Consider the following 27,781-nt stretch of genomic DNA (forward strand, 5'->3'; position numbering starts at 1 on the left):
TACACAGCCATCATCCTAGGACTCCAGGTGCTGAGGTAGGGGTTGTTGTGAGTTTGAGGCCAGCCTGGTTACACAGCAAGATCCTGTCACAAGAAAAGAAACTTGGGACCCAGGAAGAAGGTGTTTTTCCCTCCCTCCCTCCAAACGTGTTTTAGAATCTTCTCTCCAGGACAAGCAAGGGACACACAGGGCATTGTTCTTTGTCTTGATGACTTGATGTATATACAGGTGATACTCAGGTTCCGAAAGTGATTGGGGCTCCCAGGATGCTCCTGGATGCCCAGATGTGGGAACAGAGGGAGATGCACAGGTGGGTATAAGGCCACTGTGGCCAGTACCAGCAATGGGCTTTGCAGATAGAGTAGTTTCCTGGAGAGGCAGGATTGTTGTGGGGAGGTGGGAGCTGGTGTCTGACCTAGTGTGGAAGATGCCCATCTTCAGAGGGGGAGGCTGGAGGTGGAGGTGGCAGGACCATCTCGTGGAGACTGGAAGCCCGGGGGAGGGGGGCACAGTCAGGTGTTGGAGGAGTCACCCTGGTACTCTGTGTGGAGAGAAGCCAGGGCCCTCCCTCTCCCTCCCAGGCTCAAGCGTGGCTCCCCACCCCCTCCTTCTAGGTTATTAATTTTTCAGAGAAGAAAATGCTTTTCGTATTTTTTTCCAGGCAAAATATTGATAATGGACTTAATGCGCGCTTCCTGCTTTTGTGTGTGTAGAGAGAGAGAGAGCACTCGCTGCAGAGGCAGCCCTGTCTGCAGGGACGCCCCCACCCCAAGCCCCCCACCTCCGCCCAAACAAAGCCAGACGCCCGCCCCTAGCTGGGTCGATGTCCCGCCTGGGGAGCCACAGCTTACCGCTCCCACTCAGTCTGTCTAAAATTTGCTTCTTTTTCTTCTCCAGCCTTGGAGATGCAGGAAGGTAGGAACCTTCAGTCCGTGGCCTGCAGTGACTGGCTCCTACTGTGTGTCCCTACTGTGTGTCAAGCCCCTGGCAGGACATACAGGCCCCTCCATCCTCAGAGACAGCAGAGGAGGCTAGGCGAGTGGGCTCAGCAAGGGAAGGGGCTTGCTGCCAAGCCTCACAATCTGAGTTCAAGTCCCCCACGCTCCTATGGCAGAGCACACCGACTCCCAGAATTTGTCCTCTGGTGTCATATGCCAGCCATGGCACGTCCACCCACACGCATAAATAAATATAAACCCAAACAAACAGCCCCAACGAGTGTGACTAGAAACTGGTGAAACCTGGTAAGGGGTTCTTGGAGATGCAAGAGTCCCGAGAGGAGCGGGAGGCACCTATGTTCCAGCGCGTGGAAGCTGAGGTAGGAGACCAGCTGTGAGTTCATGGCCAGCGTGAGTTAAATAGTGAGACTTTGTCTTTGTTCTTTGTATGTCTTTGAGACAGGGTCTCTTTGTGTAGTCCTGGCCATCCTGGAACTCACAGAGACCCGCCTGCCCCTGCTTCCAGAGTCCTGGGATCAAAGGCATGAGCCACCATACCAGGCCTTAAACAAACAAACAAAATCCCACAGGGTCCAATGTAGCCAGTTAGGCCTCCAGCTAACTGTGCAGCTGAGAATTACCCTGTCTCATGGTACCAAGCGCTTGCTCATTGTTCTACTGTGCCACAGGCTCCCCACCTCACACTGTGAGCTGGAGACCCCCCTCTGGGCACCGGTGTGGGATCACCAGAGACACTGTGATCTGGAGACCCCCCTCTGGGCACCGGTGTGGGATCACCAGAGACACTGTGATCTGGAGACCCCCCTCTGGGCACCAGTGTGGGATCACCAGAGACACTGTGATCTGGAGACCCCCCTCTGGGCACCGGTGTGGGATCACCAGAGACACTGTGAGCTGGAGACCCCCCTCTGGGCACCAGTGTGGGATCACCAGAGACACTGTGATCTGGAGACCCCCCTCTGGGCACCGGTGTGGGATCACCAGAGACACTGTGATCTGGAGACCCCCCTCTGGGCACCGGTGTGGGATCACCAGAGACACTGTGAGCTGGAGACCCCCCTCTGGGCACCGGTGTGGGATCACCAGAGACACTGTGATCTGGAGACCCCCCTCTGGGCACCGGTGTGGGATCACCAGAGACACTGTGATCTGGAGACCCCCCTCTGGGCACCGGTGTGACATCAGTCTCACGGATAACGGGGTTCCCAGTGCGCGGTGGCTCTGTGTCCACTGAGAACTGTGACCATCGTCCCATGACCTCAGATCACCTCTTGGTGAGGGCTGGGCACACACCCCAGCAGGTTCAGAAATTCAATGTCCTCCTCAGCTGCATAGTGAGTTCAAGGTTAGCCTGGGCTAAAGATGGAAATCATCTCTGGGTGATTGGGAGTGTTTGAGCAGCTGTGAGAACTGAGGCACCAGACTCTGTGTAGTGTGGGAAGAACAATGAGAAGGGTTCATGTGTGTGCACTCCTTGTGTGTGTGTGTGCACTCCGCTCTTGTGTGTGTGCGCACTCCGGTCCTTGTGTGTGTGTGTGCACGCCTTGTGTGTGTGTGTCACTCCTCTCCTTGTGTGTGTATGTGCATTCTGCTCCTTGTGTGTGTGTGTGTGCACTCTGGTCCGTGTGTGTGTGTGTGCACTTCGTTCCTTGTATGTGTGTGTGCACGCCAGTCCTTGTATGTGTGTGCACGCCTTGTGTGTGTGTCACTCCTCTCCTTGTGTGTGTATGTGCATTCTGCTCCTTGTGTGTGTGTGTGTGTGCACTCTGGTCTGTGTGTGTGTGTGCACTTCACTCCTTGTATGTGTGTGTGCACGCCAGTCCTTGTATGTGTGTGTGCACGCCTTGTGTGTGTGTCACTCCTCTCCTTGTGTGTGTATGTGCATTCTGCTCCTTGTATGTGTGTGTGCACTCTGGTCCTTGTGTGTGTGTGTGCACCTCGCTCCTTGTATGTGTGTGTGTGCACGCCAGTCCTTGTATGTGTGTGTGCACTCCTTGTATGTGTGTGTGCACTCCACTCCTTGTGTGTGCACTCCACTCCTTGTGTGTGCACTCCACTCCTTGTGTGTGCACTCCTTGTGTGTGTGTGTGTGCACTCCGGTCCTTGTGTGTGTGCACTCCTTGTGTGTGTGCACTCCGCTCCTTGTGTGTGCACTCCGCTCTGTGTGTGTGTGTGTGCGCACTCCGGTCCTTGTATGTGAGTGTGCACTCCTTGTATGTGTGTGTGTGTGTGCGTGTGCGCTCCGCTCCTTGTGTTGGAGCTCACTGTACCAGGCAGTGAGAGAGGAGCAGAGGAAAAAGGTTTTGTTCCTGTGTGGATGGCGAAAGGCTTCTTCCCCTTTGGTGGGGAGCACACAGGGAGAAGAGCATTTATCTGACTTAAGGCTCACATTCCAGCAAGGAAGGAGCTGAGCTGAGGCCCTGGAGGGCGCTTCTGTGTCCAGTCCGCACCCCAAGGCTAGCTCAGCTTGTCCTCTGACACAGCCAGCCCACGGGCCCAAGGACAGCATCACCGGTCTCCAACATCAGTTAGCAAAGAAGGAAACGCCAGTCTGACTGACGTCCCAGTTCCCAGGTGGTTCCGGTTTGGGTCACCTTGACAGTGACGGGGTCTAACTGTCCACACCCGAGAGATGGCTTCTGGGACCCAGGCCACAAGCCTTTCAAAGGCCTTGCCTGCTGGGGAGCTCAGACCATTGGTGTCCAGCCTTTCACAGCGGCTGCTGTGGGTTTGAAGGGCTGGTTTCCCCAACACCATGTCTCCACCGCGATCCTGTCTTATTTTGTACGGCTACCTTGTCTTAGTTCTTGTGTTGTGTCTCCCACTTCCATCTCTTTGACTCCTAAGGAGGAGGCAGGTAACACCCGTGCCCTTGTAGGGCGGTGGTGGCACACACCTTTAATCCCAGCAGGGGCAGGAGGCTCTCTGTGAGTTCAAGGTCAACCTGGTCTTTGAGGCAAATTCCCAGACAGCCAGGGCTACATCTTTTCGTGGTGATCACCTCTCAAAAAGCAAAGAGAAAAGATCCCAGGGCTGGAGGGCGGGCTCACAGTTGGGAATGCTCACTGCTCTGCAGAGCATAGGAGTTCGATTCCCTGCACCCACAGACAGCTTCTCAACCTGCTGTCACTCAACGCCAGAGGACCCTGCGCCCCCCTTCTGGCCATGATGGGTACTGCATGCATGTGGTGTAATACACAGAAAATAAAGCAATTTTGAAAAAAGATTCTTCCCAGATGAGTACACAGGGACACATGGACACGCCCACAGGCTCACAGGGCACGCCCACAGGCTCACACAGACACGCCCACAGGCTCACACAGACACGCCCACAGGCTCACACAGACACGCCCACAGGCTCACACAGACACGCCCACAGGCTCTCAACATGCTGAGACCCCTCCAGTGGGAACACGGCGTTGAAAATTCATGCAGTCGGGCTGGAGGGTTGGCTCAGCACCCACAAAACCCAGACAGGACTGGAATTCACTGTTTATCAGAGCCTGAGGCAGGAGGATCAGGAGTTCAGGTCATCCCTAGCTACTTAGTGCATTTGGGGCCAGCCTGGGCTACTTAAGACAGAGGAGATGAAGAGGAGAGAAATCGAAGAAAGGTCTCTTGGGAAAATCAGGGTGAACACAGGGCAGAAGTGGGGTCTGGAAGAACCCAGCAGGCCACAACAGGAAGCCTCAACCCTGCCAGGGTAGGGGCAGCATTGCTGCCCCCTCAGAATCTGTCCCCTGATGCTCTCCAATGAGGCTCTGCTGGGCCTGGATGAGGAAGGAGGTGCCTCCCTGTCCCCCTCCCTCCCCTTCTCCTCCCCCTGCCTCCCAGTGTGGAGCCATCCTTGCTGGCTCCAGCTCCCCTAAGATCGATGGGAGAATCAATCCCAGCTGCAGGGCTCCTCTGGGAGCTTCCACCCTTCCAGCCTCCACCCTCCCCAGCCTGCTCTCTCTCAGCTTCTATCTTCCCAGTCCCACCCTCCACCCTCCCAGCCTCCACCCTCCCAGCCTCCACCCTCCCAGTCCCATCCTCCCAGCCTCCTCCACCCTCCCAGCCTCCATCCTCCCAGTCCCACCCTCCCAGCCTCCATCCTCCCAGTCCCATCCTCCCAGCCTCCACCCTCCCAGTCCCATCCTCCCAGCCTCCACCCTCCCAGTCCCATCCTCCCAGCCTCCTCCACCCTCCCAGCCTCCATCCTCCCAGTCCCACCCTCCCAGCCTCCACCCTCCCAGCCTCCACCCTCCCAGTCCCATCCTCCCAGCCTCCTCCACCCTCCCAGCCTCCTCCATCCTCCCAGTCCCACCCTCCCAGCCTCCATTCTCCCAGTCCTATCCTCCCAGCCTCCTCCACCCTCCCAGCCTCCATCCTCCCAGCCTCCACCCTCCCAGCCTCCACCCTCCCAGTCCCATCCTCCCAGCCTCCACTCTCCCAGCCTCCTTCACCCTCCCAGTCCCATCCTCCCAGCCTCCATGAAAAGCTTGTGTACCCCATAAGCCTCTCTGCTGACACAGCAATCCAAATCAGACCAAATCGAACCAAATTAGAAAAAGCCCAGGTTTAATGGGTACAGCGCCCCTGGGTGATTTTCCAGGCCCCCAGAGAGGAAACAGGAAAGGAAGAGACAGAATCATGTGTCTGTTTTCTGGTGGGCGAGGTCTTGAGCATCTCTGGCGAGAGCTTTCTGAGGTGCAGCAGGGTTTGGAGAGAGAGTGGGGAGGGAGATTGGGATGGAGTTTCCACCTGAGCATTCAAGACTCTCTGGGTACCTGGATGCCAGGGGCTGGGGTGAAGTTCCCACCCCACCGCCCACCCCCACTCCTGCCGACCCTTCCACTGCGTGGTTCTCTCCCCTTGAGGCTGGGCGGACCTGGGAGGCCCCATTTGCCACAAATCTTTCCTGAGTCTCTAGCAAGCATCCCCAGCGGAGGCTGGGACGGTGCTAGTCCAGAAAAGGAGAAAAGGAGGCTCCACAGGGGTCCGTGGTCTGGGCCGCCTGTGAATGCTTGACTCTCTGAGATCAAATCCTAGGCAGCAGGGACTCCTGCGGACAGAGCCTGCGGGTCAGCTGGAACAGTCTCCCCATTGTTCCTGCAGGGGTGCAGGGCTGTGGTGTTGTTCCCCATGGGCCTTCAGTTGAGAGGTACCTGCTCTAGGAAGCAGGTGATTGGGTGTGCCTCAGTTACCCACCTGTAAAATAACCAAGAGGTTGCCTTATGTGCCCTGTCCCCACCACCCTGCAGTCTCCTAGAGGTGGAGGGAAGGAAGAGGGGAGCCAGGGGTTTGTCACAGGGATTGCGACTTAGCCTAGACGACAGAGCTTGTTGGGGAGGAGGGAGGAGGGGAGGGGGAGAAGAGGGAGGTAAGATGGGTCACCAGCCCCCCAACATGCCCGTGGTCTGTCTCTCTGCTTGCCCAGTGGGAGAAACTGAGGCCAGGGAGAAGGACGGCCCTGCAGCCCACAGCTCCGGGGTCTGTCCCCAGGGCCTCCTCTCCACTCCTCCCCCTGTGGCTGTGGCCCCATCGGGGGCTGATCCACCTGACAAGCAGGTCCAGGACATGGAGACACTGGGGACGTCTCATTTCAGGCTGCTGTCTTCCGACTGGTGGGTGGCGGGAGGGGGCATGGTGCCAGCCGAGACTGACCCACCAGCCTGGGTCGACCTGGATACCCCAGGGGGCCAGCGGTCCACCCCTTGTCCTCTGTGTGAGCTCGGCACCATGCAGAACCTGGCTCTCCGTCTGGCCCACCCCAGTCTAGTTCCTGGCTTTATCTGATTGACTCACTCACCAAACATTTCCTGACGTGGGCCGGTAAGATCCCTGAACTAGGCTGCTGGTAGACCTCTGCTTTCAATGCTCTTAGCCCCTTCTGCGGACCCAAACTCCTACACACCCTACAAAACCCAGCCACTAGGACCTCTGGCTCCAGAAAGGGAAAGGCTGCTGTCCTAGTCCTCTGGGGTGGAGGGGTAGTGTTTGTCCTCCCCTCCCCAGCAAGGGAGGGGAGAGGACCGTTCTCTACCGTGGGTAGCGACCTCCTCCGCCAACTCTGCAGGTGCAGTTCCTGTCCCACCGAACTGTACCCCTTTCGCTCAATCCCAAAGGGAAGACAGACGTAGGAGCCTCGCCAAGCTGTCCTCAGGGACGCGCCTTCCTTCCCCACCCGCTGGGCCGGCGGAAAGGGCCGGGTGTGTTCTGATAAATGACGCGTTGATGGCGCGTTCCAGCCGGGCCTCACCCGCTCTCTGCCTCCAGCCAAGCTGTGGAGGCTCAGGGACAGACGCCATCCGGGGTGGCCCACGTGCGCCTGGCTGTGGGTCCTCTCCCGGGCTAGGGCTCCGGCAGACCTCCCCAGCCACTGTGGGACACTTCAGGGTGTCTTTCCCGTGAGAGACCCGCGGGGCCAAGCGGGGCAGGACGCTGTGCTTTATTAACCTACGGGAGCCTTGCCTTGGAGGTGTGCGCAGGGGGTCTCCGGAGTCCCCTCAGCCCGGCACAGCGCTTGGTCCCGGCCTGGCAGCACCTCGCCGCGGGGGTTCCTTGTCCAACCCAAGTGGACGCGAACCCCAGAGTGGGGGCATCCAGGAGGCCCCTACATGGCCCCTGCTCCTGCCCGCCCTCCGGTAGCTCCAGATCAGGCCTCTCTCAGTTTCCCAACCCCCACCGTAAGGACAGTTCATTTTCCCCAAGCTCATGGTGGTGAGATTGGAGACAAGCGGGATCTGCATGCAGTCCTCACCCCAGGAGGAGGCTGGAAGGTCAGGAGCCTGGTTGAGGGCAGCCTGGGCTACAGGAGACCCTGTCAGAGAAGGAAGCGGGGAAGGACAAAGGAAGAGCGATCAGAGGAGGGAAGCATCAGGTGGCTTCCCTCTCTCTCTCTCTCAGCATTGGGCCCTCTCTCTCCTCTGGGGTCCCACAGAGCCAGCGGCTGCTTTCTGGGTGGGAAACCGAGCAGCAGGGTAGCGCGCAGATCCGGGTCCAGAATGGGGAATCTCTCTCCGCCACTGCGGTCCTGGAACCTGAGAGGTTGAGGGTCCTTGCACCGGCATGCGGTCGCGCAGCCCCTGGGGCCGCTGCAAACAAGCGGGTGTTTGCGCAGCGCCGCGGCCCAGAGCGATGCGGATTCGATGGAGACGCGGGGCCTTCGGGGATCGATCGGGCGCAGCTGTCGCGGAGCAGCCCCGGGGAGCTGCCACAGGCGAAACTGGCACAGGCCCGGGCGGTGCAAGGAATCTCGGGGTGCCGCGTGCGCCCTGGGTGAGCCCCGATGCACCACACTCAGAATATGTGTGCAACCCCACACCCGACAGAGAACCTCGGGACCACCCCAGACCCGACACCTCTCGTCTGTCCCCATCACATGCATCTCACACCCACCCTCAGCACATCCCCAACGGAAGAAGCCAGGCGCTGCGCTGTGGGGAACAGAACCGCAAAGCTTGCAGGTTTGGGGAAGGCTGGCCCGGGGACCTGAGGGCCATCCAGCTCTTACTGAACTGGAGAAGACAGTCGCTAGCGTCCCCGGTGAGAATAGCGGGGACAGGTGTGCAGCGGGTGAGATTCTCATTTCCGTGAGAAATAATAAACCGTGGCCTGTCAGAGGAGACTGGGTGACCCGGCTCAAGGCACAACTTTGGGTGTTTCAAGCCCCTGCATCCATTTTTAGCTAAAATGAGGACGTCAGACAAGGACCGGTGAGGAGTCCTGGAGGCTGAAGGGGCAGCCGACTGCTCCTCCCGCGCAGCCCGTGCGGGTCCCCCAACACTCTTGTCGCTTGTGCTCACTCGACCTTCACAGCCCTCCCGGAAATCGAGACCCCGAAACCTCCCATACTTGGGCTGAGCACAGAGACAGCTGGCGTCAGCCTGGAGCAGCCCAGCACACCCCAGACACCCAGAGCCCATTTTCCAGGGCTCCTGGACTCCACCTCTGATTTTCCTACTGGGAGCTTCCATGAGTTGTCTTAGGTCCCCACGGATATGGAGATGGGGGCGCCCTGCCCCCCTCCAGCCCTCTCCTCCTCCACCCTCAATTTGCTAATGACCCAAGATCGATCAGGCCCCAGCCACTCGCACGCCCCCGTGGCCCCACTCAATTCTATTTTACTAATTACTAACTGGGGTGGGGCAGTTCTGGGGCGGAGGGGGGTGATGAAGCGGTGCGGTTCTGAAGGGACCCCTAGATTTTTATTCCATCTCTCCACAGACCCTGCAGAGAGAAGATTTAAGCACAGGCTGGACACACGCCAGAAAAAGTCCCTTCGTGGGGCTGAGAGGCCCCTTCTAAATCTAGGCAGTTCAAAAGGGGGTGTGTGGCACCCGAGGGTGTTCTGATTCAACAGAAATAACCCCCTCATCTCAAAGTCACCCGTCAACTTCTTTTTTCCCTCAAAATGGATCCCTCCCTCAACAGGAGGAAAATCCACCTTGGTTATTACTTAAAACAAGAACCAGCACAGGAGGGAATGAAGACGGGGTTGTATCATCCTGACCCCCTCCGCAGGAGCCCCCCACCGCAGGTGGCTAGCATCGTCCCAACCCGACCCGTCCACAGGAGCATCCCTGGGTGGCAAGCCTTTAAAAGGGCTTCTAGCCTCCTCTTGTTTCTCCATTCATAAACACCCCAGTCAGCCCCCTGCCTGCTAAGCTCCCACGGCTCTGCTCTTCGCTTCCTGAAGCCCTGGATGTTATCGGCTAACGGTGGAGGATTGATTTCCACACCCCACGATTATTTTTAATTATCTGTAATGTGGCAGAGTAGACTTGGGGACCTCAGACTTGACTGTGAGCCTGGCCACAGCCGGTACCCCCTACCTCATCACCACATGTAGAGGAAACCCAAGTGGTGAGATCGGTCCCTATCCTCGCCTCCGCCATTCTATCTGGAAGATGTGTGTACCCCAAAATTGTCTAGACACCCCAGATGAGAACACCCTCAGGCTTCTGACCTTTGGGGAGGTGGCTGGGTAAAGACAGAAAAGAGTACACTCTGCAACCCTGCCCCACAGGAACCAAGTCAGCAGCAGGCAGATGTGATGGGTGGGGACCGGGAAAATGTGGAACTCTACCTGCTGATCCTCTTCTGCCCTGTCACCTGAGTCTGTGAGCAGGAAGCCCTGGGTCCGAGACACACACACACACACTAGTGGCTGTTCCTTCCTCCACAGCTCCTCTGCTCCCACGGGGTCAGAGTGGAAAGTCCTCTGGTAGGACCTGGAGCAAGGACACAACGTAGCTGTCTCACATCCTCTATTGGGATGGTCTCTTCAGTCCAGTAGCCCAAGACCAAGCCATTGCTGGGGGCAGGTGTGCTCAAGTAAGTGGGTACCTGTGATTTTAGGGCAGGGAAAAGAAGGGAGAGAGAGCTGGAACAAAGTTGGGGTCCCCTCCTGACCTAGACTCTGGACCCCCTAGGACCTGGCTTGGCCATTCTAGGGACTCTTTTCTACCCATTCATGAGGGATTTTGTTTCCAGGTGCCTTGGGCCGGAAGATATGCCCCCTGTGAGCCCTCCTCCCTCCCTCTCTGTCTAAAGGCTGCGGAAAGAGTTCCTAGGCTCCCTTAGTCTCAGGAAAAACCCAAGCAGGTCTGCATGCAGGTGACCTCAGCCAAGATATTCCTAGAACCCAGGCACAGTGTGGGCAGGAGGGTCGTCACAGTCTAGATTTAGAAGGAATTTCTTCTTCCTTCCTTCCTTCCTTCCTTCCTTCCTTCCTTCCCTCCTTCCCTCCTTCCCTCCTTCCCTCCTTCCTTTTGCTTTCTTTTTCTCTTGTAGGGTTTCTCTTGTAGCCCTGGCTGTTCTGGAACTCACTCTGTAAACCAGACTGGCCTCGAACTCAGGGATCCACCTGCCTCTGCCTCCGGCATACTGGGATTAAAGGTGTGCGCCAACATGTCCCCCTACCCACTGGGAAGGTTTTCTATTGTTTTGATAGACGGTCTTACTAAGTAACCCTGGCTGCACAACAATTCGCTGTGTAGCCCAGGCTGACCATGGACTCACCGAAATCCGCCTGCCTCTGCCCTGCCTCGAGTGCTGGGATTAAAGATACACGCCCCCCCACGCCCCCCCCCTCGCTCCAGAGGGATTTCTGAAAGTCCCGAGGCTGGGCAGTTCCACAACTGAGGAAACTGAGCCCCAGACCCGCTTCTCCTTGTACTTGAAGTCAATATAGATCGTGATTGTTCTGAGAACCTCCGCACTTCCCCACTTCACCCCCGCAGGGGTTTATTATTATTTTATGCATACGGGGTTGAGCCTGAAAAAGAGCCACGTCTTTCTTGTGGGGTATCAACTGAGTTCGGGGTACGTGTGATCATACCCCAAGGATTCACGGGGTGTGCCAGAAGGGCCATACGGGCCAGAGATTAAAAGGCACAAAGATGAGACACATATACCCAGCCTCAGCTAGGGCGCCTCCCCCAATCCCTCGGGTTCTCTTGGCAAGCAAAATGGGGGGACCAAGGAGCCAGCCCGGAGCTCCAGGGGGTTTGGCGGGTGCAGGCGGAGCAATGGGCGGGGGCGCTGACGTCAGACCCGGGCCCGGGCGCCGGCGGCGGCCGCCCCGCCACATCCTGGTGGCCGCTGCTCGCAGCAGCCGAAGCCGGGCGAGAGCACTGAGCGACTGGGACAGCAGCCGCGGCCACCTGGAGCGTCGGCCAGTGGGTGGGGAACATGCAGCGGCCTTGAGCGCGCACGGAGGGGCGCCCAGGATGGAGCTGAGCCTGGAGAGCCTCGGGGGGCTGCACGGGGTGACACACACTCAAGCTGGCGAGCTGCTGAGTCCCGGCCACGCGCGCTCCGCTGCGGCCCAACACCGAAGCCTGGTGGCATCGGGACGCCCGGGCCTGGTGGCGGGCATGGCTAGCCTGCTGGACGGTGGTGGCGCCGGGGGCGGAGGCGCCGGGGGCGCGGGAGCTGCAGGGGCCGCGGGTGGTGGCCCTGACTTCCGTGGGGAGCTAGCTGGTCCCCTGCACCCGGCCATGGGTATGGCGTGCGAGGGCCCAGGTTTGGGTGGCACCTACACCACGCTCACGCCCTTGCAGCACCTGCCGCCGCTGGCCGCCGTAGCCGACAAGTTCCACCAGCACGCGGTGGCCGGGGCGCACGGAGGCCACCCGCACGCGCACCCTCACCCGGCCACCGCGCCGCCACCGCCCCCTCCGCAGCGCCTGGCGGCCAGCGTGAGCGGCAGCTTCACCCTCATGCGCGACGAGCGGGCGGCGCTGGCCTCGGTGGGCCACCTCTACGGGCCCTACGGCAAGGAGCTGCCCACCATGGGGTCGCCACTGTCGCCGCTGCCCAGCGCGCTGCCCCCGGCTCTGCATAGCGCCCCGCAGCCGCCACCGCCTCCTCCGCCGCCGCTCGCCGCTTACGGGGCTCCAGGCCACTTGGCCGGGGACAAACTACTGCCACCCGCCGCCTTCGAGCCACACGCCGCGTTGCTGGGACGCGCGGAGGACGCGCTGGCCCGAGGGCTTCCTGGAGGCGGCGGCGGCGCGGGAGGCGGCGGGGCGGCTGGCGGGGCGGCCGCGGGTTTGCTGGCTCCGCTGGGCGGGTTGGCCGCGGCTGGGGCTCACGGGCCTCACTCAGGTGGTGGTGGCCCCGGAGGGGGCGGTGGCGCCGGCGGAGGCGGCAGCGGCCCGGGAGCCGGCGCCGCGGCCGAAGAGATCAACACCAAAGAGGTGGCCCAGCGCATCACCGCCGAGCTGAAGCGCTACAGCATCCCACAGGCCATCTTCGCGCAGCGCATCCTGTGCCGCTCGCAGGGCACTCTCTCCGACCTGCTGCGCAACCCCAAGCCTTGGAGCAAGCTCAAGTCCGGTCGCGAGACCTTCCGCAGGATGTGGAAGTGGCTGCAGGAGCCGGAGTTCCAGCGCATGTCGGCGCTGCGCCTGGCAGGTAGGGACGAGGGCCCCAGAGGCTTGGCCCTGGGGGGGACACACTTGGCTTAGGGTGAGGGACTATCTAGGGCCCCCGGAGAGTGCGTTTCGGTCGGCTGGGGGGGGGAGTTCCCCTGGCCTAGGAGGCTGACCTCGGGTCTGCACCGCCAAGATCGCACCGTCGTCCCCGTCCCTGGTCTTGGGGGACTGTGTAGGGTGTCTGGTGTCTTTGGGGGACTGTGTAGGTGTCTAGTGTCTTTGGCGCTAAAGTAAAACAGCCCTCGCATAGACCCGTGTATGCGCGCGCGAGCGTGGCACACTCCTTCGGTTCGTGATCCAGTGTGTCCCCCGCGACCAGAAGGTGCCACTCCCCTCCTCATAGCCACCTGCAAGAGGGCCCACCGGCGCCTCCCTGCACCCAGTCAAAAAGCGCCCGGTGGCTGACTATGCTCAGCCAAGGCCTGGCCACCGCTCGGCCCCCAGCCCCAGCACCGATCTCTCTTCCTGTGTAGCTCAACCCCTGCCACCGATCGATCCGCTAGTCCCCTCTCCCTCCCCCCTCTGGCTGCTGGCAAAGGTCATTTGAGATTGGGGGAGGGGCGACCCATGGGACCCTGGGTTCCGTGGCATCCAGCAGAGGCCTTCACACCCGCGGTGGCTCCCCGGGCCTTGCTCTCCTTGGTTTCTCTGTCCCCTTCCACCGGGACAAATGGCAGTCGCTCTCTTTGGACCGGCGCTCTCTTTATTCTTTCCTTCCCTCGTGTCTTGCCTGAGACTCTCCCACACACGCATACCAGCCAGCCCCTGGGGAACCAGTTCTCTCCTCCTTTGGTCTAATCTATCTGCTCCCACCCTATCTGTGAGTGGGTATGTGTCAAGTACCCTACATCCCGTCTGTTTGCGGGGTGCCAGAGAGCCGGTGGTCTAGGTAGAGCATGATGGGGAGGGAGTTGTGTACCCCGTTCTAGGGACAATAGCGGTTTCCAGAGAGTCATCGATCCCATTGCACACAAACACAGAGAGGGGCGGGGCAGCCGGGGCTCGGTAAGGCGCCCCTGAGGCACGAGCAAGCCAGCTAGCTGAGCACCAGGTTGACTGTATCCCCAGGCCACCCTGCAAGCATGGGGGGGCGCGGTGCAGAGAAGCAGGAATACTGGGTGGTACAGGGTGGGTAGAAGCCGACCTGGTTGAAGCCTTAGACACCTGCTCCTATCCCAACATTCCAAGCCAGCCTCAGTTTCCCCTCCCTCGGGAGTGTTCCGTGTGATGACTACTTGAGATGGGTAGGTAGGCAGGCGAGAAACACAGGTTTATCTGAGGGCCCTTGCTGGTGACCTGACTGGGATATCGGCACGTCTCAACCACAGCCCCTCTCCTTCACCTCGCTGATTGTCCTCAAGTGGGATCGCCAGGGACCAGTGCAGTCAGGGCCACAAGCTGCTGGGTGACTGTCCCCTCGTTCTGTGTTCTGTGACACAGGGACACTCCCTGCCCTGCACCCCTCAGCGGCCATGCTGGCCAAGGTAGCGTTTCAGTTGGTTTTTTGTGGACACCATACAAAAGGCAACCGCACGGCAGGTGCCTTGGGACATCTCTTGGGTGCAGGGTCCCGGAGCCTTAAGTCTAAATTCACATCAACACCAAGGCCGCTGGCCCTCTGTATTATTACAGACAGGAAACTGAGGCCAGACTCATCCTTGTCTTCTCCTCCTGGGGACTATATCACGTGAGGTGCTGGACGCTGAGCACTGGGCGCGCACTGTTGCGGATAATGAAGCTGGTAGACTTGGCCTATCCCAGACCTACCTTAGGGCCCACACTCTGGCACTGCAGCCAGAAGTGACAGCCAGCCCGGTCAGGGTCATTAGGGCCCAGTCTTTAGTTCTGGTCCTGCACAAATGGAAAGCAGTTAAGTGGCGGTAAATTGTGGTGTTTAGGGAGTGGGGGAGGCGCCAGGCAAGTCCCTTCAACATACTGTGTCTTGGTGGCAGCCCGAGGCTTGCAGGTGTCCCCACACCAGTGCCAGACCTGGAGCATCACCCCCTTGTGTGTCTACTTGGGGCAAAATGGACCTTGCTTCCATGAGCCCATGAGGGAAATTCTCCTTGCAAGTCACAGCCTCACTAGGAAAACATTGTCCCCAATGCTACCAACCTAAGAGTATCCTGCAAAGCAAAAAACAGTGAGAGAAAGGGATGGTGTGGGGACAAGGTGTGGAGGGTAGATGATAGAGGATGGATGGATGGATGGATGGATGGATGGATGGATGGACGGATGGATGCGACAGATAGATAGATGATTGATAGATAGGCAGATAGATGGATGGACGGATGGACAGAAAGACAGAGTAGAGAGAGATGGAGAAGAAATGAAAGGTGGAAGAGAAGAGACAGAGAAAAGAGAAAGAGATGGAGAGAAATGAGTCAAAGAGAGAGGGAGAAAGAGAGGTGGAGAGAGCTGAGTTGGAGAGACAGAGAAAATATAGAGGGATGGAGAGAGGGAAAGAGACCAAAGCAGAAAGAAACAGAAAGGAAGACTGGAGACAAAGAAAGGGAGGAGCCATGGCGCCTAAGGTGGCTGAGCTCAAGCCGGGGTCCCCTGGCTGCTCCTGCCCCCCAGCTCCAGGAAAACATCACAGCCTTCTCTTTCCTCATTTGGAGACCACTGAGGGTCATTCCTTTCTTTGTCCTTCCCAGGTAACACAGCAAAGAGCCCCAGAAGCCCATCCCTACCTCACTGTGCATTGTCCTCCCAAGCCTCAGTTTCCCCAATGTAAAATATCCATTGTGTGTATGGGGGGAGCCACTGGGGTCCAGACTCTGCCCCCCTAAACACTTTTCCCACCATGCTGGGGGGACATTTGTATCTGCTCCCATCCCACCCCAGAGTCCCCTCTCTGAGCTGCGCTCCCCCCACAGATACCCCAGCAACAGCGACTGTGACTATGGGAGCCAGCTGGGGGAGGGGAGGCTCCTGGCGGGTGGGGCGGTCGATGAATTCGAATTACCGTCTGTGATTCATCACCGTGCAGGTCGATAGCCTCGGCCGGCTTCAAATATTGTTTAAATTGCAACTCTGGACTGAAAAAAAATTCTTTTTTTGTAACTGATCAGAAAAAAATATACATATATAATAAGACATTCAAAGAAGGGGACAGGAATTCACACACACACACTCAGGCACACACACCACAAATCATACTCATCACACACTCACCATATGCATGCACACATACATGCATGCGCACCCCCCCCACAAACCATACACACCATACACACACATGCATGCACACACACACTTGCATGCACACACCACAAACCATACACAACATACACACGCCATACATACACATACCATACACACTCTGTATACACATGCATGAACACACACCACACCACCATACTTACACATAGACACCATACACACATGCATGAAAACACACACCCTTCTTCAGCCTCCGCCTTAGGTCGCTACACACTGGGAAGGGAAACAGAACCTGTGTGTGGACAGGCGGGAAGAGCATGGAGAAGAAGTTGAGGCAGGAAATGATGGTGGATCTGTGGGATGCTTGATTCTCTGGGAGGCCACAGGGGGCTGGGGCAGAGGCAGCTGGCCATCAGCAGTGGACAGGAAGGCCTGCGACCCAAGGAGATGGGGCCAGCTGCAGGGTCCCTTGTGTACCGCGTGAGACAGGGTTTCCTGGTAATCCAGGCTAGCTGAGGCTGACCCTGAACTCTTGATCCTCCCTCCTGCCTACACCTCCTGAGTGCTGGGATGACAGGCATATGCCATCATATCTGGTTTATGTGGCGTTGGGCTGGGCCTAGGACCCCATGCGTGTCAGGCCAGGACGCTCCCCACTGAGCTACGGTCCTGCCTCTCTTTCTTAAAGGCCAGGAGTCCTTGTGTAAACATCAGATGCTCTGACTGACAGACACCCCCCCCAGGGCCCCCCCCCCGCAGGGGTTAGAAAGACTGTTTTGAAGACTGTATTCACCTCTGTCTCATCCTTGACCGACTGTAGACAAAGGTCTCAGCCTCGGTTTCCTAATCTGAGAAATGGGAACAGTCGCACAAGCGCCTGAGAGAGCGGCAGGGACTCTGGGAAGGTACCGGGTGGGTGGGTGGCACAAGCCCACATGGGGAAAAAGTGAAGACACTATTTGGGCTGTGGTGGCACACTCTGATACCAGCACGTGGGAGGCAGAGGCAGGCAGATCTCTGTGAGTTCGAGGCCAACCTGGTCTACGGAGCAAGTTCCAGGACAGGCTCTAAAGTTACAGAGAAACCCTGTCTGGAAAAACAACAGCAACAAAAGTGGAGCCATTGCAGGTGCCACAGAGAATACACAGCAGCTGGAGGTCATGTCGCCAGGGCTAACCATTCCCAAGGGGATGCTGGAAGTCCCGAATCTGCTCAGGATAAGGACCTGCTGACCTGCTAGTTCCGCGAAGATTGCAATGGAAAGATTTACAGCTTCTCACAGCACAGAGACCAAGGCCTCCTCAGCATGCTAACACCCGACCGCGCCCCCAGCCCCTCACCGGGGCTTCTGGGCGGGGCTCCATCCTGACCACGCCCCCAGCCCCTCACTGGGAAAGACGTGGTCCTTTACGGAGCAGTAGCTGGTGGTCCTTGACACGCCGAGCAATCACAGTGGTTTTGAGGCCTGTGTTTGGCCTCCAGCTCTCACGAAGGTGACAGTATCCAGGCACTGGTGAGTTGTCCTGGAACACAGAAACACAGGTACACACAAACACATGCGCGCGCGCCTGCCCCTCGCACGCACATGCGCACACTGCCCAGGAGTCCTCAGAGACCCTCAGGGGAGAAGGACACTGTAACTTCCTGTCCCCTCCTGATGCCAGTGTCTGAGGCCAAGTTCACACCTTCCTTCAGACCCAATAGCCACTTCCTGTGGCCACACCAGAGTCTGGTAGACAGACAGGTAGACAATTGACCCCATGACTGCTTGGCAAGAGGCTGGGCTGACTTGACGGGGAGTTTACATGGCTCAGTGGGGAAAGGCCAAGTCTGAGGACTTGGGGTCAATCCTGGGGACCCACATGGTGGGAGAGAACCCACTCCTACGAGTTTGTGACCCCAGCCACATTCACATACACACAAAACAAAATGTAGTTTTAGCTGAGCAGAGGTGGCTGATGCCTTTAATCCCAGTGCTTAGGATGCCGAGGCAGGAGGATTTCTGTGAGTTTGAGGACAGCCTGGTCTATAATGCGGGTTCCAGGACGGTCAGAACTACACAGAGAAACCCTGTCTCAGAAAACAAAACAAAACAAACAACAAAAAGAACAGAAAAACTTAAGCCCCTTTCAACTAAATTCCTCACCTGAACTAAGGCCCTGTAGATCTATCAGCTACCCCCTGTTCAACCTGAAGCACAAACGACGATTTTCTCCCAGCTGATCCCTTGACTGCACTCCCCACCGGGCCAGAGCCCCTAAGTTGCCTGAGGCATCTTCCCAGGACAGCCTTTTGCCTGCAGCTTCCTCAGTCCTCCCGGAGGACAGGGCTGGCATGGGACAGGTGAGGAACAAAAGCCAGGAGGCAGCAAAGTCGCGGAGGCTGCCGGAAGCTGGCCGGCCCCGCGGCCCCTTTGTATTAGCCTGCACACAGCCTGCTTTAACCAGGGAGTTCAAGCTGGTTTGAATCAAGTTTTTAATTAAAAATAGGCCGTGATCAATACCCTAGGCTGTGCTGGAGGGGGGAGGGGCGGGGCTGGGCCCGGAGGGGGGTGGTGACTGAGAGAGTCACGTGATCCTGAGGCTGCTCTGTGACACCTGTGGCCCCAGTTTCCCCTAGGCAAAGTGACCCGGACCCTCCCTCATCTGGGAGCCCTGCCAGTGGAGACAGCGGAGAGACTGACAGAATTATGGTCACGTTGAAAAACCATAGAGAGAAAGAGAACCGGCTAAAGAGGCGGCAGGAGGTCCCTGGTGTGGACACCCCAAGGGAAGAGGCCTGGGGACCCTGTGTTGTTGGGGTAACAGGATTGATTATTCTATTTGAGACGCTGTGCCCAGGCTGCCAGTAGGCGATCCAATCCTCCGTTTACACCCAGACGCCCCACTCTGAGACGGTGCCCCCCACTCTGAGTCGGCGTCCCCCCCACACGTCCAAAGCCCTGGGCGCCTCCCCACGTCCAGAGCCTGGGGCGCCTCCCACATCTAAAGCCTGGGGCGCCCCCCATGTCCAGAGTCTGGGGCGTCCCTCACGTCCAGAGCCTGGGGTGCCCCCCACATCCAGAGCCTGGGCATCCCTCACGACCAGAGCCTGGGGCGTCCCTCACGTCCAGAGCCTAGGGTACCCCCCACGTCCAGAGCCTGGGCATCCCTCACGTCCAGAGCCTAGGGTGCCCCCCACGTCCAGAGCCTGGGCATCCCTCACGACCAGAGCCTGGGGCGTCCCTCACGTCCAGAGCCTGGGACACCCCCCATGTCCAGAGCCTGGGGCGACCCCTCAACACCGCCCTGCGGCCGTGGGGAAGTCGCCAGCTCTGGAGCCCGGAAAGCCAAGGCAGTTAGTGCACTGACTGAGCAGAGAGCCTGGGGATCCCCGCTGCTGGGAGGGGGCACAGCCCTCAGCCTACCCTCCTCCCCGCTGCACCTGCCCTTCCTCCTCCCTTTGGCTGGGCCGCACAAATCTCTCAAAAGTAATTCCGATTTGTTTTTGAGAGAGTCTCCTATAGACCTAACCCTAACCTTAAACCCCACCTCAGTGCAGTTGAAGATAAACTCTTGGCATGTGCATTATTATTATTGTTATTATTATTATTACTATTATTATTTTACTTTTCCGGATTCTGCAGGGTCCGGATGGATGCTCAGCTGGGGAGCGTCCTAGGTTCCCCAGAGCCAGCCGCCCGCGGCTTCTCACTGCTGGGCTCCAGCCCGGCCCACAGTCAGGTGTTTGAAAACTGTGGCCACCCTTGGGTGCCAGGACGTACTTCCGGGGATGCGGAGCCCTCATCAGTGGATTAATTCACAAACAATTGATCTGCTCACTCACTGCCCAGCCTGTTCTGGGTCAGCTTTTCTTTGCCTTCCTAGTCACCTGTTTCCTTTCCAGCCATCTTTTTCTAATTCTTCTCCCAGCTGCCACCTTGCCTCCTGCAAATGACTCTTTAAACTGCGGAGCTCAGGCTGGCGCGGTGGCACAGGCCTGTCAGCTTTGGGGAGACCGAAGGATGGCCGGGAGTTCTAGGCTAGCTTGGGATACAGGCATGAGAACATATATATATAAATGTGTGTGTATATACATATATATGTGTACATATATGTGTGTATACATATATGTGTGTATATATACATGTATATGTGTGTATAGTGTGTGTGTGTATCCAAGTTTTGGGGGGTGTGCTCTTCGCTGACTCGGTTTACCCCTGGCTACTCCCGGTGGGTAATCCCGCCCTGTGACCCTTCAGCTCCCAAGTGCCCCTCATCCTGGAGGGGTAGGCCAGGTGGGTGTGGACTGTTGGTTCCAGATAAGAGTTTGAAAAATGGAGCCCTTAAAACCCTTTGGAAGGGAAGGAGTGGGAGAGCGCAGGGAGAGCAGGCCGGCGGGAGGGCAGTGGGACCGACTAAGGCGCCTCAAGAGCCTTTCTAACCGCCCTGGGGACTTGTGACCCTGGCAGAGTCGCCCGCCAGGCTGGGAGGGTGGGGGGAGCGCAGCCCGGCTGAGTCACCCTGATGGGGAGGGATCCTTGGTCCCAACACCTGCCCCGATCCTGCAGCTGATGGTGGGGCAGGACTTGTCGCCAAGGAAACCGGCCATCATCCCAGCCGGAGACCAGGCTGGTATTGAGTTGTCCGCTGCAGGAGTGTGGGGAGGGAACAGGCACGCCATTGCTGCTGCTCACAGCCTTGGTGGGCAGTTGGGGGGAGACGGTGTGGGTGAGAGTGATTTGGGGCACCTGTGGGGCACGGTGCACATGGGGGCCTGGGAAGGGACACCTGCTTGCTTTTTTTTAAAAAAAAACTGGATTATGAGGCAGGGTCTCATATAGCCCAGGCAGGCCCCCAATTCCCTAAGTAGCCAAGGATAGACCTTGAACTGATTTGTCTTTGTCTTCCTCTCCAAGACTGAGAGGAGACCAGACAGGCATGCGTCACTGTTTTATTTAATGCTGGGAATGGAACCAGGGCTTCATGCAGGCTGGGCAAGCACTCTTCCCACTGAGCCCCAGGCCTGGGACCAGTTTTTACAGCGATGGAGCCAAAGCTTTTCAGGCAGCGACAGAAAGAGCTTCCTGGGGCAGGGGCCGATGCGGCTGGGCTTTGGGGTGCATAGGAGCTGTCCAGTCAGTTCCTGCGACTCCTAAGGGAAGATCCCAGAAAGCTGGCAAGTGTGAGACCTTGCTAATAACTGGTCCTCACGGCAACATGAGATATGAGACCCAGGTCTCACCTCTTCTCAGACACAGCCCCCCTGTGAATCTGGGGGGCCTCTTCTCTTCCCCATTTCATTAAATATTTTTCTTCCACTGCCTAGCAATGGAAAAAAGGGAGTCCTGCCTGGGAACCCCAGAACAGCCATGTGTCGGATCTGGACCTGGGGTGATCTGTGCACCCTAGTGTCTCTAGAAAAACAAGAAACCCAGGCACCCTCCGTGCAAATCCAGGATTCTAAGCAGATTCCCCCCAAAACTCCAAGGTATTCCTCCAGGACACAACCCGAAAGACGGGGGCGGCTTCCCTCTGCTGGACACAATGGGAACTGCAAGACGATGGGCGAGGTGGATGGGCACGCGAATGAATGAATGAACGAACGTAAGAAGGAATGAATGTAAGGTTTAAAGCCAGGGAGTGGAGGCACTTGGTCGTATTCTGTGTTCTTTAGACACAGCAACAGGAGATGCTGGGCCGGTCTAGCTAACCTACAAACTCCAGGTCCAAATGAGAGAGACTGTCTTAAAAAATAAGGTGAGGGGCTGGAGAGAAGGCTCCCTGTCTAAGAGAACTCGTGGAGGGGGTGGGTGGATGAATGGATGGGTGGCTGGGTGGATGGATGGATGGATGGATGGATGGATGGATGGATGGATGGTGGGTGGTGGGTAGAATTTAAAAGCTGGGGCTATTGATGCTCTCCTCACCTTGCTGGCTCCAGTTGTGCCCTCGTCCAGGGATGAGCACCTGGTCTCCTGTGAGCACAGTAGCACAGTCAGATCTGGAGGAGCCTCCCGCGAGAGTGGCCCCTTCCGTCCACCCTCCTGCTCTACCGTGACCAAATCTATGTGCATACATATGGGGCTCACCACGCAGCAGCTTGCATTGACAGCAACACAGGACCACGTGGGAGGGAGTCTCAGTGGAGGACCGTGTGGATCAGGGTGGCTGTGGACCAGTCTTGAGGCAAACTCTTTGTGTTTTATTGCTGTCTTTTGTTTGAGTCAGGGTCTCTGTATCATGTGCCCTTGCTGTCCTGGAATTCGCTCTGGCCTCAAACTCAAACCAGCCTCTGCCTCCTGAGTGCTAGGATTAAAGGTATGTGCTACCACCACAGGCAATGGGATTGTCTCTGTCCTGTTGTTACCTTAGGTGGGAAGACCTGTCCTTTGTGAATACCAACAGTCACCGGGTTTGGGTCCTGGACTGTGGAGATGCCTCAGTGTTTAAGAGCACCTGGTACTCCTCCAAAGACAGGGATTCGGTTCCCAGATCCCACAGCAGGCAGCTGCCTGTAACTCCAGTTCCAGGGGAAATCTGATGCCCCCTTCTGGCCTAAACAGGCATTGCACTTACATATGCCCATGTGTGTACGTGAGCGCACAAATCTAAAAATGAAATAAAAATTTAAACACAAAGAGTGGAAAAGGGCATTTGAGCACAAGCATCTTGCAAGCTGGGTAGTCATGAACTCGTTTTCCCCTCGAGTTTATTTTTCTCAGGGTACTTTATTACAGCCATAGAAATGAACCGCAGAGCTCGGTGCTTCAGCGCCTAGGCGCGTTATGTTCGCGCATGCGCACGTGAGGTCAGAGGGCTGCCTGAATCCCTCGCCACCTTGTTTATTTCTTTTTTTTTTAAATATTTATTTATTATGTATACAATATTCTGTCTGTGTGTATGCCTGCTGGCCAGAAGAGGGCACCAGACCTCATTACAGATGGTTGTGAGCCACCATGTGGTTGCTGGGAATTGAACTCAGGACCTTTGGAAGAGCAGGCAATGCTCTTAACCTCTGAGCCATCTCTCCAGCCCCCCACCTTGTTTATTTCTATTTGATACATTTGAGTATTTTGCCCGCATGCATGTTTGTGCACCACATGTGTTGTTGGCCCCATCGGGGGTTAGAGAGGATGTCAGGTCATTGGACACTTATGGTTTGATCATGGTTCCTGTGAATGCTGCCCTCGGCTGAGCCGCATGGACTGTTAGGATTGCCTTTCTTTTTCTTTCTTTCTTTTTTTCTTTCTTTCTTTCTTTATTTCTTTCTTTCTTCTTTCTTTCTTTCCTTTCTTTCTTTCTTTCTTTCTTTCTTTTCTTTCCTTCCTTCCTTCCTTCCTTCCTTTCTTTCCTATAGAGCATAGCTTTTTTTAAAGATTTATTTATTTATTTATTTATTTATTTATTTTGGTTTTTCGAGACAGGGTTTCTCTGTGGTTTTGGAGCCTGTCCTGGAACTAGCTCTTGTAGACCAGGCTGGACTTGAACTCACAGAGATTCGCCTGCCTCTATCTCCCGAGTGCTGGGATTAAAGGAGTGCGCCACCAACGCCCGGTTAAAGATTTATTTATTATGTATACAGTGTTCTGCCTGCATGTATTCCTGCAGGCCAGAAGAGGGCACCAGATCTCATTACAGATGGTTGTGAGCCTCGTTGGGGCTGCTGGGAATTGAACCTGGGTGTTCAGGAAGAGCAGCCAGTGCTCCTAACCTCTGAGCCGTCTCTCCCGTTCAAGACTGCATTTCTTCTTGTAAAACTCTCTACAGACCTGTAGTCACTTGGAGCCATGCCAATTCCCTCGACATTCCCAAACAGGATCCAAAGCCAACTCATTAAGACTTTTGGAAATAGGGGCTGGTGAGGCGGCTCAGAGGTTAAGAGCACTGACTGTTCTTCCAGAGGACCCGGGTTCAATCCCCAGCACCCACATGGCAGCTCACACCTGTCTGTAAGTCCAGTTCCAGGGTTTCTGACACCCTCACATAGACACACATGCAGGTAAAACCAATGATCATAAAATAAAAATAAATTTAAAATAACTTATGCCAGGCCATGGTGGCACACACCTTTAATTTAAAGATCTGTTTTGTTTGGGTTTTGGTTTTTCTTTTTTTAAAAAAAAAAAATTAGCCGGGCGGTGGTGGCGCACGCCTTTAATCCCAGCACTCGGGAGGCAGAGGCAGGCGGATCTCTGGGAGTTCGAGGCCAGCCTGGTCTACAAGAGCTAGTTCCAGGACAGGCTCCAAAACCACAGAGAAACCCTGTCTCGGAAAAAAAAAATATTTATTTATTAAGTATACAGTATTCTGTCTGTGTGTATGCCTGCTGGCCAGAAGAGGGCACCAGACCTCATTAGAGATGGTTGTGAACCACCATGTGGTTGCTGGGAATTGAACTCAGGACCTTTGGAAGAGCAGACAGTGCTCTTAACCTCTGAGCCATCTCTCCAACCCCTGGGTTTTGGTTTTTCAAGACAGGGTTTCTTTGTGTAGCCCTGGCTATCCTTGAACTTCCTCTGTAGACCAGGCTGGAACTCAGATCCATCCACCTGCCTCTGCTTTCCTAACTGCTTGGATTTAAGGGGTGTGCCACCACTGCCTGGCTCTTATTTTAAATTATGTGTATGAGTGTGTCTCTGCGTGTGTCAGTTCTAACCAAGGCCAGAAGAGGGAGGAGACTCCCCAGAGCACCCGTCACAGATCTGGAGTGTTGACTGAGACCTGGACTCGGGTCCCTGCGAGGGCAACAAGTGCTGCCTCCAGCTCTGGCCCTGGAATTTTTTCTCCTAGATTCTGAGCTCCCCCAAAGCCATCCTGATTCTGGATGTTTCCCTGCCTTTCCTTTTCAGAAGCTTTAGGAAATGTCTGTCTGTTCCCAGAGATGTCTGTCTGTGTCTTGTCCACTTGTGTTCTTCAGTCCTGGAGTCCTCCTTGCAAAGGCCACTCCAGGGAGCAAGGGTTCATCACCACGGGGAAGAGAGACTGTAGGCGCTCGGGGAGATGCTCACACCACATCCACAGCCAGAAGTCAGGGAACGCATGCGTGCTGGGACTCAGCTCACTTCCACCATCAGCCAGGATCCAGCCCAGGGGCCGGACTACCCATAGTGGGCAGGTGTCACCCCCCACCCCCCCAAACCAAGACACTCAGCTCCTGGGTGATTCTAGGGTCTGTCGATCTGACAATACTTCAACCATCAGGCCTATATATTTACATTTTATCTTATTTATTACTGTTGTGGTGTGTGTGTGGATACACCGGCCATGGCGCACAGACGGAGCTCAGAGAACATCGTTCTAGGGTTGCTTCTCTTCTTCTACCTCTGTGCAAGTTCCAAGGATTGACTCTGGTCACTAGGCCTGGGTGGCAAGTTCTTTCACCCTCTGCGGTATGGCCCTCTTTCCTCCCTTAGCCGATCGTCTGTTTGATCTGGTTGTGAGTGTCATCGAGACCCGATGACAAGCATGCTAACTCCAATGTGTAGGCCTTCTAGCTCTGAGCCACACTCCCCAGCCCCCTCCCTGGGGGGTTCTAGGCTAGCAGAAGACAAGGGCCGGGAACTCAGTGTCATCTGCTCCTGAGGGGGTCAGGTCTGTGTCTTGCTTGCTGAGACTTGAGGCCTAGAGTTCAACCATCTCACTGTCAGGAATCCCATCCTGTCCCCAACAGTCCCCAGGTGGGATTGTAGCACAGCAGGGGGCTATGCCCTCGGCACCTGCATCCAGTCTTTGAAGGAAGAGGTCATGTTGGGATCGACTGGATTGGAAGGATTGGCAGTAGGAAGCTGGGACTGGTCACCCCGGGAGGGAGGCTTTGCTGTGACATGCTTGTGTTGACTAGATGCATTGCTTGGCTCCGTCCTCCGTTTGTGGCTGCATATCTCCCACCCTGGTCCTGTTCACACTACTAACGACCCTTCTCTTCCTTCTTCTCCCCTCCTTTTTCTCCATCCTCTGAACCTTTCCGATGTGCGCCCTCTGCGCCCTGACCAACCCTTCTGCTCTGTGTTCCCTGACTCGTCCTGGCTCCTGCACCCTGCACCTCCCTGGCCCTGGTACTCTGGTCCGCTTCCCTTCCCTTCCTGGGTGACCCACGCCCCCTTCCTCCCTATGTCCCTTCATCCTGCCCTGTCCCCGTGCTCCGGTCCCCGTCCCCTCACTACCCCGCCCCGTGGTGTCCTCCCTCGCCCCTGTCCCTCCTACAGCCTGCAAGCGCAAGGAGCAGGATCAACAGAAGGACAGGGCTCTACAGCCCAAGAAACAGCGGCTGGTGTTCACCGACCTGCAGCGCCGCACGCTGATCGCCATCTTCAAGGAGAACAAGCGACCGTCCAAGGAGATGCAGGCCACCATTTCACAGCAGCTGGGCCTGGAGCTCAACACCGTCAGCAACTTCTTCATGAACGCCCGACGCCGCTGCATGAACCGCTGGGCCGAGGAGCCGGGTGCCACTCCGGGCACCGCGACAGCCACTGCCACCTTCTCCAAAGCCTGAGCCTTCCACCCCCCACCCCCACCCCAGCCCCAGGGAATCGCACACCCCAGCCCCGGGCATGGGGACCCCTCCCCCACCCAACCAAAGGAAATCCCACCCACCCAGGGGACAGGGACCCACCCGAGCCCCCTTCAGTTTTGGACACTAAAGGAACCTCTAGGGAAGAGTGGGTCAAGAATCAAGCACACCTTACAAACAAAACCCGGGTATTTAAAAAAAAAAAAAAATTAAATAGAGAACCTTTCCTTCCCAGATCCCAGACCTCCTCAAAAGGGGGAAAGCAGACAACTGCCTATTTCTCCACCCCCCCCCCCCCGCCGCCCTCCTCCAGGCCAGGTCTCTGTCCCCTTGCCCCTTCCCAGGAACTGAGACTCGTCCCAAGTGGCCAAAAACTGACAGTAAGCCGGATCCTTACAGCACCCATCCCCAAACCTTGCTCCAAACCAAGCCCTCTCGAGGCAGGAAAGCCCCTCACCGTGGAGACCCTGGCCGCCACCCCCACCTCAGCGGCCTGCAAATCCTGTGCCAACAGTCCCCTGCCTTAAGCTGGGGAGGGGAGCTACGCAAGCCCCCTGTCTCCAAGGAGACAGTGGCAGATGTGGAGATGAGGGTCGCCATGGCCACCTCGCCTCAGCGCCCCTGGTTGAGTTCGCTATGAGCACCTTGCTACGTGAAGAAAGCTACACAGGGAACAATGTCACCAGAAAGCAAAAAACGACACCTCAGATCTTGGGGGCACATCAGAGTCTCCAGATCTGGGGGGCCCTTGGATGCAAAGCTCTGGAAATCTCTGGAACTCATCTCCTGGTTTCTGGTTGCTTGGGGGTGCACACCTGGGCACCCCACACACCAGAGGACATTCGGGGTAAGCCTCGCCTTGGTGACGCCTCTCTCAGAGGAGAAACTGCTTGCTCCGTTGTTTTGCCAAAAATGTACAATGGGGAAGGGTCAGAAGCAAGGGGGCACCCCCACCCCGCTGCTCAGTCCTCCCCTTGCCTGGGAGTCAGATCCAGGAGGCTGCCTCTCCCCCTCCCCCTCTGGGGGTTCAAGATCCTGGGAACTACTCTCTTCTGAACCCTATCCCATGGCTGCTCCCAGGAAGGGCATACCCTCCGTTTCCCTAGAGAATGCAAGAGACCTTTCTAGTGAGAAGAAGAAAAGGAACCTCCCGTCCTGTAAAGGCTACCTCACTGAGTCCATGCTGTGATTCAAATATCACGTCTGATACCAAAGATTCCCCCACCCCCCAAGGGTTTG

The 27,781-nt window shown here is 56.9% G+C and overlaps 1 protein-coding gene across 1 annotated transcript; it reads left to right on the forward strand.

Moving 5' to 3' along the window:
- The first annotated feature begins 11,674 nt into the window (after positions 1–11,674).
- Onecut3 (one cut homeobox 3) lies at positions 11,675–26,524 on the forward strand. Its single transcript, XM_057773097.1, has 2 exons — positions 11,675–12,863; positions 26,235–26,524. The coding sequence occupies exons 1-2, from the start codon at positions 11,675–11,677 to the stop codon at positions 26,522–26,524; spliced, it is 1,479 nt and encodes a 492-aa protein (XP_057629080.1).
- Positions 26,525–27,781: the final 1,257 nt, after the last annotated feature.

Source organism: Chionomys nivalis, chromosome 6, assembly GCF_950005125.1.
Source record: "Chionomys nivalis chromosome 6, mChiNiv1.1, whole genome shotgun sequence".
Lineage (NCBI taxonomy): Eukaryota > Metazoa > Chordata > Mammalia > Rodentia > Cricetidae > Chionomys > Chionomys nivalis.

Excerpts from the sequence above, each read along its gene's own strand:
- Onecut3 (XM_057773097.1), top strand. The coding sequence starts at position 11,675 with ATGGAGCTGAGCCTGGAGAGCCTCGGGGGGCTGCACGGGGTGACACAC. Across the intron at positions 12,864-26,234 it reads GTCGGCGCTGCGCCTGGCAG|CCTGCAAGCGCAAGGAGCAG; the intron begins GTAGGGACGAGG and ends TCCCTCCTACAG.